At 33.7% G+C, this 13,268-nt stretch overlaps 1 protein-coding gene and 1 non-coding gene across 5 annotated transcripts; one reads left to right on the plus strand and one right to left on the minus strand.

The window, feature by feature from the left end:
• Nucleotides 1-798: 798 nt before the first annotated feature.
• LOC131643695 (cypmaclein-like) lies at nucleotides 799-4,200 on the minus strand. Of its 4 annotated transcripts, XM_058913990.1 has the most exons (4): nucleotides 4,054-4,200; nucleotides 3,674-3,744; nucleotides 1,171-1,222; nucleotides 799-1,097 (listed from the first exon to the last, which is right to left on the minus strand). In XM_058913990.1, the coding sequence occupies exons 1-4, from the start codon at nucleotides 4,097-4,099 to the stop codon at nucleotides 916-918; spliced, it is 351 nt and encodes a 116-aa protein (XP_058769973.1). In that variant the 5' UTR covers nucleotides 4,100-4,200; the 3' UTR covers nucleotides 799-915. The 4 variants fall into 4 exon arrangements, with proteins under 4 accessions (XP_058769973.1, XP_058769974.1, XP_058769971.1 ...); XM_058913991.1 differs by lacking the exons at nucleotides 3,674-3,744; nucleotides 4,054-4,200 and adding an exon at nucleotides 1,301-2,074; XM_058913988.1 differs by lacking the exons at nucleotides 799-1,097; nucleotides 1,171-1,222 and adding an exon at nucleotides 1,777-2,662.
• A 2,078-nt stretch (nucleotides 4,201-6,278) lies between these two features.
• LOC131645440 (small nucleolar RNA R71) lies at nucleotides 6,279-6,390 on the plus strand. Its single transcript, XR_009297061.1, has one exon. It is a non-coding gene; the product is annotated as a small nucleolar RNA R71 (small nucleolar RNA).
• The last annotated feature ends 6,878 nt before the right edge of the window (nucleotides 6,391-13,268 follow it).

A 13,268-nucleotide genomic window follows, 5' to 3' on the forward strand; every position in this document is an offset into this window, starting at 1 on the left:
TTGTAACTAACTCAAATTAGCTCCATATAACTCATAATAGTGTCAATGCGACCCTACTAGGTGTCGAACGAACTAATTGGCATGTTAGTTTTCAAGGATCACCCTAAGGAGTAGACGTTTGTGTTGAGCCTATTATTGGAATTTTTTGATCTTTTAATTGTGGATTTTGTTGGTGATCTATAATATATCTAGTTTAAGCGGCTTAGGCCTATATCATTACATTTTGAAAAAGAGAATAAGAGATATCTTAATAGAAAAAACTATTCATTTATATTTTTTATCCTTGGTAATATTTAAGATCACGAAAAGTATTAAGATACTTAAATTTAAATTAAACAAACACTCTCTCCCTTTTAAATCTCTCGTTTTTTAAGAAGGGAGCTAAAATTAGCTTACGATGTTTTTTTTATAAAATTCATTTTTAAAAATAAAAATAAAATATTTTTTAAAGTTAAAACAAACGAGTCTCTCATCTTTAAATAACCAAATCACTCAAACTTAAAGCAATAACTTTCATTCCAACTCTCTCCTTAAATTCATCTCTAATCAAAGAGACCCTAAACCAAGTCACTAGTGAATTTACTAATTGATTTTCTCTAATTTTTTCTCATGTTTTTTCATATGTTTTCAATCTCATCCTTAATTAATTTTCTTTCACTTTTTTTATTTCATAAAACTTCATTTTTTATTCAATGATGTATATGATTGTACTTATGAGTTTCTAAATTCACTATAAATTTTAGTTGCTGTTGGAAATTTTGTAGAAATGGAGTTAATTGTCAATTGATACAACACTACTGGCTCCTTAAAACACCTTATTTATTTTTCTTAGCTTATCACACCATTGTTACATCATGCATATAAGAAAGCTAGCTTGAAATATAATTCATAAAATTAGCTATATGAGTTATATATCTATGGACACTTGAGCTTTCCATCATGTGTGGTGATGGATGCATAGCAAGGACACAAATCTCTATTCCCAGCTGTGCCTGGTGGAACACAGTTGCATATTCTACAACAATCACTGCATGCTCTCAAACATATCTTTTCCCTTGAAGCTTTGCTGCATCTATAATTGCACTTATCATTACAATCTGCATCATTCAAATTCAGTTATCAATAAACTTGTTAACAGTAAGAGTGAGGATATATTTCAATGACACACACCTATCTGTCCAGCAGCAGCAACCATGTGTTGATTTCCAGTATAGATCTCCAACTGAAAAATTCCATAAAAATAGCGAGAAAAATTTTAGCAAGAAATTTATTTCAAATTCAGTCACTAAATTTATTTTACCTCTTGTATAAGGATAAAGCAGAGAAGTGCCAAGATTAATGTGTTTTTGGTGAAGGCCATGGTTGGTTAATTACCACCTGTTTTCTAAGGTTTGGAGAGAGAAAACTAAACAAGTTTAAGGACAGAAAATTTGGTGTGAAGTTAGAAGTTATGAGTGTGAGTATTTATATAGGAAAAGTGTGGTAATGTATCATAAAGAAAGTGGTTATCATTGTCAACAAACATTGCTATTCATATGTTATGGATGTGGACTTTGAAAATTTTCCGTGACTCAGTGAAAATGACAAGTGATTACCTAAGTATACTTATGGTTAGCCATTGCTGTGGACATTGAAACGTATTGTTTAGGTTATTCCCTCTTTTAGAATTCTATTTCATTTATAGTTATTTTGAAACCACCCTCTTTATTTATCATTGAAATGTGAAGTTAAGAATTTATATAACTTACTTTACATGACAGATTATAACTACAATGCTTAAAATAAGTAGCTTTTGGCATTAAGAAAGTTTGCTGCTAAATGAGGGAAGGACCTTGTGGTGGTGACATAAAGAGTTGCATACAAACAATGGTTTTTTATTTTCAATAAGTTGCATACACTACTTGAGAAATGTTTGGTATAAAAGGCATGAAAAGTGTTTTCCCTCTGAAGACCCCTGAATCACTTATTTGTTTTGATTTGCATAAACAATCTGGTACAAGGTTCATTTGCTGTGATATATCATCATATCCTGCAGTAAACTAATATTACCGAAAGACGCATTTCATCCGATCGACTAGAATCGAACCCAGCATCTGGTGCACTGTGCCATACAGTCGCCTTTACAATCAATATTATAACCCAAAACTTTTGGATTTCGAAGGAGAAGGCTCCTGAGAGATTTTCCTTCAATGCTCCACTGCTCTTTCAGGATCTTGATATTAGCTTTCAAATCTTCCTCTATATTACATCCGAGAACTTCGGGAAATTTTTTGAGTAACTTGGAAAGATCATCGTCGGAGAGATTTAAACTCTTTAGATATTCTAATGTTGCATTAACTGTCTCAGATTTGGGAACTTCCTTCTTACGATCTTCTCCCCAATAAGGAGAATGAACAAAACCAAATGCTTTTCCGAGTATCTTGTCCTTTTCTTCTTCGCTGAAGTTAAACGCGGAAAGAGATTGTTTACATGCTTCCCACATACTTCGATCTTCATTGCTTGTGATTGTATTGTCTATCTGTGCTGTAGAATGTAATATCCAATGGTTGGTAGACCTATTTGATTTTGAGGTCCATTTAACCTTCGTAATACTTGGCGAAGATCTGCAAGAATATCTGGTATTTGATAATTGAATACTTGAAGATGCAGCAGCAAAATCAGCCTGCAGGATCACATGCAATTTTCAGACTTTTATGAATATTATTATCCTCCTATAGTCCTCCTACCCAAGTTTTTTTTTTAAAATCTTAGTTGAATGTTCCAACTTCCAACTCGGACCTTCCAATGTGTATGCATAGTGATATAAATGATGTGCGAAATGAGGCATAAATAAATAACATTTTCAAACTGATATTTATTTTTCTTTGAACAAAGTCTAGTTGCATTATTTCAACACACCCTTTCACGCTCGGGCCTCAATGACACTGGAGCATGGACGATGCAGGAGGTCCAACAAATGAACTATGATAGACTCTATTACCATCTTAGAATGTGGAGTTGGGCTTAACTCAACCTTACAAAAATGGCTCGTAAGGTGGGGATTGTCCCACTTATAAACACAACACATGTCATATATCTAAGTTGTGATTTAATCCACCCCTTCAAACACAACACAATGAAGACGTTGGAGGCTGCCGCAATTTACACGATTAGGGACGGACCGCAATGAAGGAGGAAATTCCAACACGCCCCCTCACGCTCGGGCCTTAATGAGACCGAAGAGTGGACGATGCAGAAATATAACCTCTACTGTTCTAATAGCCTAACCAAAATGGAAACTTGTACTGATCTACACTCTTCAAATGTTGATGACTTGAATTGGCCATCAAGTGACTTCTCTTAAGTCTCTAGTTCCCAATTAGCGAGCCAACACAGCATAACCAAAATTCAAGTTCTGTTCTACTCTTCGCCTACATCATTGTTAGTTACTCTATACATTATTACTGCTTGCAGAAAAGGAGAAGCCTTTAAAATCTCCCAATTAAAACCATTTTTCACAAGTTCTACAAACAGTTGCAACTCCCATTACACGGGGAGTGAAAGTTCAGCAGAATTCAGTACAAGACCACAAAGACTTGTTCACTAATCAATCCAATCCAACCAATTCCTAGCATAGATACACATAGAGACAACAAAGTCCACTAGAAAATACTAAAAGTTAAGATGCAGTTACCTTGCAACAGAAGAACTGTGCAGAAGAATCAATAGTCAGAAGAGATGAACCCAACTGTTTCCCAAACATCCCTGCACTAGCAAAACAACACATAAATATCTAATTGTAGAAAAACAACATCAATGAATTAAATTCAGGGACAGACCAGAAATTGGAAAGAAACAAAATTTAAGAAATTATGTAACAACTTTTTCCTACCTACACCCTACTGGTAAAACAAAAGCAAAGTCAATTTTCTACGGGGAACACAAAATTCATGGCACCCACAAATAAAAGAAAAAATGCCCATGACATGTTAAAGAAAATGGAACAAGAAAGTCAATGTTTTTGGGAATAAAATAGAGAGATGAAATGAATAAGAGTGAAAAGTTGAAGCTAACCAGAGCGAGGAGAAGGAGTGGAAGAGGCGAACTTGAGACACTCCATCTCATCTACGTACGCTGTCTCAATACCATAATAAAAAAATCACGGTTTTGTGGTGTCCTAGGTTCTCCAGTTCTTTTTGGTGGTTGAGAAATTCAGATATTTTTGTTAATAGCAAGCATAGTCATAAATTTCTGAAATACAACTTTTTGCCCTATATATTTATTTATTTATTTTAGGTTCTTAAACATATAAAGAGAATGAGCGTTTGAGAAAAAAAATTTGAATAACCAACTATTGAAAAAAAAATACAAATAACCACATTTCGGTGAAAATTACGCAAATAATCATGTTTTAGAAAATGTTATAAAGGAGACGCAAAATGAGATGGCGACACCTCTTAAATTTATAAGGAGACGCTAAATGAGATGGCTCCTAGGTATTTAAGAGGTGTCGTCATCTCATTTGGCGCCTCCTTAGAAATTTAAGAGGTGTCGTCATCTCATTTGGCGCATCCTTAAAAATTTAAGAGGTGTCGTCATCTCATTTGGCGCCTCCTTTATAATATTTTTTGAAACATGGTTATTTGCGGAATTTTCACGGAGATGTGGTTATTTGTGTATTTTTTTTTAATAGTTGGTTATTCGGAAAAAAAATTAAGTGTTTGATGTTGAAAAGAGAATGTTCCTAGCACTTCTCTTTTATTTTTCATTCATGTTTTGTCTTAGGTATTTATTTATGTGGTTCTTTTCTTTTTCATTCATGTTCTTTGCTTTAGCTAATTATAAAATTTATTTTAATTTGAAATTATAAAAACAAAATAGTAAATGTGAGTGGTAGTGGAAAATTATAGTTGGTTGATTTTATTCTCGTAAACAAGTTTTCATATCCTTATTTACACATGTACTTGATTGACCTGTCTACCAACTGCAAAGATATTTCAGTGAACTTCATCCCACCAAGGCCTAAGTTTTCATAGATTGACAAAGGCATTAAGCTCACACTCACCCCCTAAATCACAAAAATCACTCTCAAAATTCATTGAGCCTATAATCTTTTAATTTTGAAGGCAGCTTATTTTGTACTATAGCATTGCACTATTTTATTAGCACTACAATTTTAGTATCTTTCGGTTTCCATTTCTTTGACATAATTTCCTTAAGAAATTTAGCATAAGATGAAATTTGGGATAATGCCTCAGTGAAAGGAATGTTGATATACAACTTTTTGAAAACCTCAATAAACTTCCTAAAGTGATTTTATATCTTAGCTTTTACGTTTCTCTGTGAAAATATGGTAAGAGGCTTATATGGTGAGGGAGGTACATAAGGTTTCTCTTATTCTTCCACAAACTCACTTTAAGGTTGGATTTTCTCACTCTCATTGATCTTACTAGTGTCCTATAATTCTTTTTTGCTTCTTAAAATGACAACATTCACATGTCCTTTTGGGTTTTACATAGGTTATCCAAGAAATGTTCCAGCAGGAGTAGAGGATGAAGCTTATGGTTGCGCCACTTGAGAGATATGAGTCTCTAGCATTTTGTTAAATGTGGCTATCGAATCCACTTTGGATGCTAACTTGTTTAGAACTTCACTTAAGTGCAGATTTTGATTTTTAAATTCGGTATTCTATTTGGTCTAACATATGATGAAAGATTTCATCATTACTTCTTGAATGGACTTCACAAAAATGTTTTCACTCATACGTCCTTGGAAACTAGGCGGGGTAGCAGAAACTATGGGATTGGCTACAAATTTAGGGGAATTATTTTTGAATGAAAATTTTAGATGATTTCTCCAACAAGAGTTGTAAGTGTTAGAATATGGATTTCTCTGTGGGGCATAATTCATTGTCTTCGTGGTGGGTTTAGTCACAACCACCATTTGACATGCAACACCAATGTGGCCAACTACTCTGCAAATTTCACAATTTAGAGTTACAACGACCATAATAGTTGTAGGCGTGATGCTCAAATTATCTATCTTTTGGCATAAGACGTTCACCTTAGCATTCATATGGTCAAAAGCACTAACTTCGTAAAGTCCTCCTTCTTGTGGAGCTTTTCAACAATAACGTGTTTGCTTCCCAACTGATAGTAGTTTAGCGCCATGTCCTTAATAAGGGCATAAGTTCCACCATAAGGCTTATACATAAAGGTCTCTCCTGTGGCAACATCTAGGGTCATTCTCGTCGTGTAAAGAATACCATTGTAAAAAGTATGAACTATGAGCCATTTTTCTAACCATGGTGCAGACATTTTCTCATCATTTCCTTGAATCGCTCCAATGCTTCGAATAGCAATTCTCGATCATCCTTCCTAAAGAAGGTAATTTGTTTCCTTAACTGTGTCATTTTACTCGGCAAAAAGTACCAATTAGGAATACTATTTTGATCTCATTCCATGTAGTTATGGAGTTGGATAGAAGGGATTACAACCATATTCTAACTTTGTCCCTAACAAAAATAAAAAAGTCTAAGTCAAATAGCGATTGGGTTAACTCCATTACATTTCAGAGTATCGTAGAATTAAAAAAACACAACGTATGTAAATTTGGGTTCTCTATCTGCGAACTAGAAAACTAATTTTGATGTACAATGGACATCAGCGAGGGCTTTAACTCGAATTTGTCAGTCGCTATGGAAAGACAAACAATACTCGAATGATATTCTTCATTTTAGGGTACAAAGTACTCTTTCAACTGGAAATTATCATTTTTTTCGGCCATCGCTACTTGTATTTGTTGTAATTGACGTCTTTCGTGGAAATAACGCTCAATTTCGTTTATCAATTCAGCGAGGTTCCCTAAACTGCGAGTTCTTCACAAACAAGTGAGAACGAGAAAACAAATAAAATTAAAAATAGAAAAATAATCTTAGTCTAGAGGGTGAAGCAACAAAATAACAATATCAGAATCTTGGTCCCCGACAACGGCGCCAAAATTCTGATACGTCGCAAGTGCATGACTATATCGAAATAGTATAAAATGTATTATTCCACAAAGACCAATTATGATTATCGAATTCTGTTAACTCCTTTTTCATCTGTGAAGGACCAAGTGGAATTCTATTGTGTTATTATGTTTTGAAACGGATGACGAGTATTCAAAAAGCAAGCTATATGGCTTGTATCTTAATTAATACTCGGGGAAGAAAATGATATTAATCCTTTTTCACCAGATTTATCGAGAAAAAAGATTTTGATAAATAGTTTGATCTTTAGAGAAAATAATATGACATATTGATTTAGGGTAATATTCAAGATTAATAAATTTATCAAAATGCGAATAAATCAATTAATAAATTTATTAGCAATAAAAAAACAAGGGGAGTGCGTGCATTCAATATAAGCATCATTTTTAGTAGTGGGAGTAGAACGAAAAATGCGTTGGAGTGAACTTAAAAAATCTAACTCATAATATTTGTCTATGAATGCACGAGGCTTGCAACGATGATAACAAGGGGGATTTTCCTTAGTTTAATAGGTTTTTCAGAAGATCTGGGAAACAGACCCAAGAACGCATGAGTTCTACCTGAGTTTGAGAAGAGGATAAATACCTGGGAAGCCTAGATAAGAGCTTTTTCTTTATCCAAAGTTGCTTCAGGGACGTAGGTGTAATCATATGGGTTTGTAGGTGCAGTAACATTAGCAGTAAATGGGATGGAAACTTGTTTCGTTGGAGTGGGAGTGGAAGCCAATGTTCTGAAGCTTGAAAAAGGTTGAAATCAGAGGTTGAAAAAGAAGGAAATGCTTAGGATTCTAAAGAAAAGAAGTAGAAAAAAAGAAGAAGAAATGAGGAAGGTGCATATATATAGTCGTGAGGGTGGGACTTCAGTTTCCTTCTAAGAAGTTGGACAAATGGCGTTTCAATTTTCACAGTTGGTATTTAATTTTTGGGAAAAATTAAATTAAATCATTTCTTTATTATGATTTAAATAAGAGTGTGATCCATGATAGTTTTAGTAGGCCCCACAGTGAACGACAATTGTACTTAAAATGAGTATAATAATGAGAACCCATCTTATGTTCTAGAGCACAGTTGAGTTTTATATTATGATATGTAAAGAGTGAATGAATCTAATCAACTTTCAAAGTGAGTATTTATAAATGAAACCTCTGATAGAGAAAGTAGTGAGAAGACGAGTTCTTATGCCTACCAAACTAGCTACATATCTTCTAAGTTTGACTCACTAGAGGAGTGATTAGCGTAAGTAATCCTATTATTTTGGAAATGGGGTTAATCCAAGAATACTTGCAATGAGTACAATAATGAGGATAATTCTTGTGTTTTGGAGCACACGAGGGTTTTATGTTATGATATGTAAATATTGATTGAATCTATTCAACTTTCTGAGTGAGTATTTATAAATGGAACCCATGATAGAGGAACCAATAAGAAAACCAGTTCTTACACTTACAAAACCGACTACACATCTCCTAAGTTTGACTCACTAGGGGAGTGATTAGGGTGAATCATCTTATTAGGTTGGAAATGGGGTTAATACAACGAATACTTCATTTATCCATTGAGGGAATTCCGTTTGACTCGCTTAGCATGTGGCTTGACACGTCCTCCCACAATAGCTAATGGATTGGATTAATCCCATGTTTTCCATGTGATATCGCGCATTTGTTATCTATATTCCTGTCATTTTATTTAAGAGTTTAAGAGTTGGTGGATCGAGCCCTTTGAGCCTTTTCCAAAGATATCCTAGTAAAAAGTCCTCAAAGTACGAAGTCTATAATGGAAAAGTGATTTAGGACAGGTTATTCCAGTATAAAACTTATATCTAAATTTATTTTGGGACCATACAAATAAATCATTATTCTCTTGTATATATTTGATAAGTTGGTACTGTACGAATTTTGGTAAGTTGAACCTAATTCAGATGATCTTTTTAGGACCGTCTGTGATAACGACTTCGATAAACTCCCTATTAGGGTTCATGTCGCTCCATTTTCCTCCTTGCTTCCAAATATAGGGTTTTGCCATCCTCGTCTTCCTCCTTGAGTTGTTACTTTTCTAACATAGCATCTAAATCCACTAGTTATTTGTGTTCAACTTGAAGTTTGTGATTTCCCTAGATGATTTATATTTTGCCAACAAATCTATATTACACGTGCATGATGCCTCCCAATCTATTTTGAGTATGAAAAACCTATTGGAGTTGGTATGAAATTTTATTTTCATGTGGATTGTTGGTGATGCCACGTATAACCATGTTAACATCAGTCTCCCTACTATGCAATTGTAAACGAGCTTGCACTCGATAATTAGGAATTTTACTCTAATGATTACCCTAGAGCTCCTCGAGTCCACCAACACACGATGAACATCAAAACCAAATACCATTGCCTTTATAAGATCCAGTACATGGTATTTTGGTACGCTTCAACCTTGTCCTCATCACGCCCTCCCTTGAGGGGACCACATATTGCTTATTTTAAATGAGGAAGGCCCTTTGAAAATGAAGAGTGATTGTGTAAGATTTTTTTTCTGTATCTAGCCGAAAAATTTATGGGTAAGTCCTCCCAAGAGATATAGAATTGTTTTGCAATGTAGGCTACGTCATGGATATCATCCCAACAATTGAAAACTTTATCAAAAAGTGGAAGCCAGGAACGGCGACATGCCTCTTTCATTCTCTTTATATCCATTTCTTTAGTGTACTCCTCTTGGTCGCAATCATGGTTCGTTCAACTCAAGGGATTGTTTAAAGAACCTCTTTCGCTTCTTCTATACTAAGGATCCCTAATTGAGGTTTCATTAGAACTTGCCATCAAAATCAAAGATATAATGGAAACATCGTATGTCATTTCCTATAGACAATACCAAATAATCTTAAGAGGATCGACAAGGTTTACGAATGAGACGGTGACCTAGATACGAGGGCAAATTGTAGTATGTGGTTTTGTGTTTTGGTGTTCCTGTCCGACGATAGGGATACATGCAAACACTCAGATGTCCAATTAAGTAACAATCAAAAGTGTGAGATATTCAAAATTAGAATAATGTGTACCTATATATGATACACTTATTAAACTTTTATAGCTCAGTTTAAATCCCTAAAATACTTTCTTGAGAGACACGTGCTATAAAGAACACATGTTCTCAAATATCTTCTTACCTAGATTTGAGAGTCCTCATTACTTGATAAAGAATTTTAGTTTTTTAATATCCAAACCATGTCCTCATTGAACATCGGCTAAATACTCATTTTCTTCCCACATCTTTGACTCGGGGTCCAGTTCGGTCCTTTAGCTTTAAAAAAGACCATTTTAATCCCTTAACTCTACAAACTAAATCATATTAGCCCTTTTTGTCTAAATGTCAGCAACAGTGTTAGTTTTTCGCTGATGTGGCAAGTGACACGTAACATTCAACTTTTGTGACCAATTTAGCGAAGAAAAAATTGATCACTAAAAGAATTTTTCTACATTTTAATATTTCATCATCTTCTTCAAAAACTCAAACTCAAAAAATTGTATTTGAAACCCGTAATTCAAAAATGTATTTGATTTATTAGATTATAGTAGAAATCAAAAGCAAAATAAAAAAGTTGAAGCAAAATCAACACATAATGTGGCATTGGTGTTATTTTCAGCTTTTTAGAGTTATTGCCTCTCTATGATGTAGATCCATCTCAGTGAAATTTATACTCTCTCAATACATGTATACAATTACACCCTATGTTCCTGACTAGATAAAACAACCACTATGTGTTGAGAAACAAACCTGAAGTTACTTAGTGTCGACAACAGGAGGTAAGAGGCCACACAAGTGGTGTGCATCCCTTTCTTTCTTAATGAAAACAAGCCATTTTTTTGAAAATCTTTTTCTCTTATATTAATGGAAACCTTTTCCCTATTAGAAACCAAAAACTATAGTTGACAAATGGCTTCAAACACGACAAACAATGAAGTACGGGGTTCACATCAAAGGTTACAAACTTTTCTTCATCATCTCCAATCATCTTCTAGTTTTGATTCTATGTCCGCCAATTCACTCCAAGAAAACTTAAATTCCAAACCTAACAAAATAATAATGGTTTTGATTTGTTTATTCAATGGACAAGATGAGAATTTGCGAGTAATTCTGATGCAATGCGTTTCTTCTCTCTCTCAACCCACCCCAAATAGTTTGATGAGTTTGTTTCTATTTTTACCCATTGCACAGTGTAAATAGACACAAACACAAATTCAAAACCCTCTTCATAAATCTCCACGTCCTTATACCCTTCAAAATCCATATGAATTTGCTCTTTCAGTGCACTTAATAAAAAAATCTTAAACTTTTAAATTCCCCTCTGTGTTAAGAGTTGTTTCAAAAGATAAGGTTGTTGTGAGAGTTCTTTCACTTTCGTGTTGTTGTGGTAGTCGATGATCCATCTCAATGAAATTTGTAAATAACTTTCTCATTATATTTCCTCTGTTTTTCAATGAACTTCTTATTCTTCTTTGATAATAGCGTAATGTTTAATTTGCCTTGTTACCAAGTTCTAATGCTCATATGCAAAATTGGGGAAAAGATGAAGAACTCTAATCAAAACCCAACAAAAAAATTAGTAATGAACTTCCCATCACTAAATTAGTCACATAATTATACCCAATCATGTAGGGGCGTTCAAAACCAAACCAACCCAATAGAAAACCGCAAACCAAACCAAACCAAACTGAAACCGCAAAAAATCGCATTTGGTTCGGATTAGTTTGGGTCATCTTTTAACAAAACCGCACAGTTCAGTTTGCAGTTTGTATTTTGTAAACCGAACCAAACTGAATCAAACTACATTATGTTACAACCTAACTTTTACTTAACTCACGTCCAACCCAAACTTAAATCTATTACACCTTAGCCTCATGATTACGAACAATTTTCCCATCCTTACACATATGATTTTAGTCCCGATCTTCTCAAATCTCTAATAGCATTATCGCACCTTCTTTGCCACATTCATCTTCCCTCTTTTTCTATAATCTATACTCTCTTATGTTCTTTCTTTTTCATCTTCTCATTTTTATGCAAATGTTCCCTATTTTAGTTTCGTTTTTATCGCACATCTTCTTCTCTAATCTCTCAACTCTTTTGTTTTTTCTTTCTCACCTTCACTAATCTCTCGTCTCTTCTATTTTTTTTCATTCTAATAATTTTTATATTGTTTTATACTATTATTTTATGTTTATTATTTCACTTTTGTCTAATTTAATTTATACATATTAAATCGAAAGTTGTTGTCAAAATATGGCGAGTTTTGTTGTTATTTGATAGTGTATGAATGTCTAAATACAACATTATGTTGTCATCTATATGTATATGTATGGTTCAATAAAATATTTGTAAAAAACCGTACCAACCGAACCAAACCGCATTAGTTTAGTTTGGTTTGGTTCGAATTTTTTTTAAAAGCCAACCGAACCAAACCAAATCGCACGATTTTTTCTCTTGCGGTTCGAATGATTTTTTTCGTCAAAATCGCCTAAACTGCACCGCGAACACCCCTGCAATCATGTGGCATTCCACGTCTTCCACATGATCTTACGAATTAACTTTGACTAATAAATTAGACGGAAAAAATGAACGTATCCAATTTACATAATTAAAAAATTAAGATAATATTTTTAAAAAGGAAAAAGCTAATATGTGCTCCAAAGACACAAGTTAAAAATTATTTATAAATTTGTTCTTATGAACTCGTGCCTTCAATGTGTCGGAATTTTAAATATTATTTTATTACATTTAATTTTTTTTAATTATAGTATCCTTAACATGTGTTCTTAGAGTACATATGTTAGCATGACACTTTAAAAACTAGAAAACCAAATCTACCTTAAATATTTATGAAATGGACATTGAACCTACCCAAAAATAACTCAAGACAAACATCACGAGGGCATGAAATCCATTTTCTAAAAATTGAGCTAGTAAAGATGTATAAAAACAATATTTTAATATAAACAATTCCCATGATATTCATAAAAAAATAATTACTGGCAATTAATTTACTGACTAGAAACACTCGATGCTCGCAACACGTGCCTATCAATAGAAAACGGTGCTTTCTTCCAGCGCGTTTCATTTATTGTCAATTTTGTCGCCACTGGAGCTGTAAGATTTAGTCCTATGTTATGTCCAAAAAACTCAAATTTCATCTTTTAACTTAATCATGTTAAATCTTCCAAAACTAGCTCAAAACATGATTACTCCAGTAATTAACTTCACAATTTCAAATA

This window comes from Vicia villosa, linkage group LG1 (genome assembly GCF_029867415.1).
Source record: "Vicia villosa cultivar HV-30 ecotype Madison, WI linkage group LG1, Vvil1.0, whole genome shotgun sequence".
Taxonomy (NCBI): Eukaryota; Viridiplantae; Streptophyta; class Magnoliopsida; order Fabales; family Fabaceae; genus Vicia; species Vicia villosa.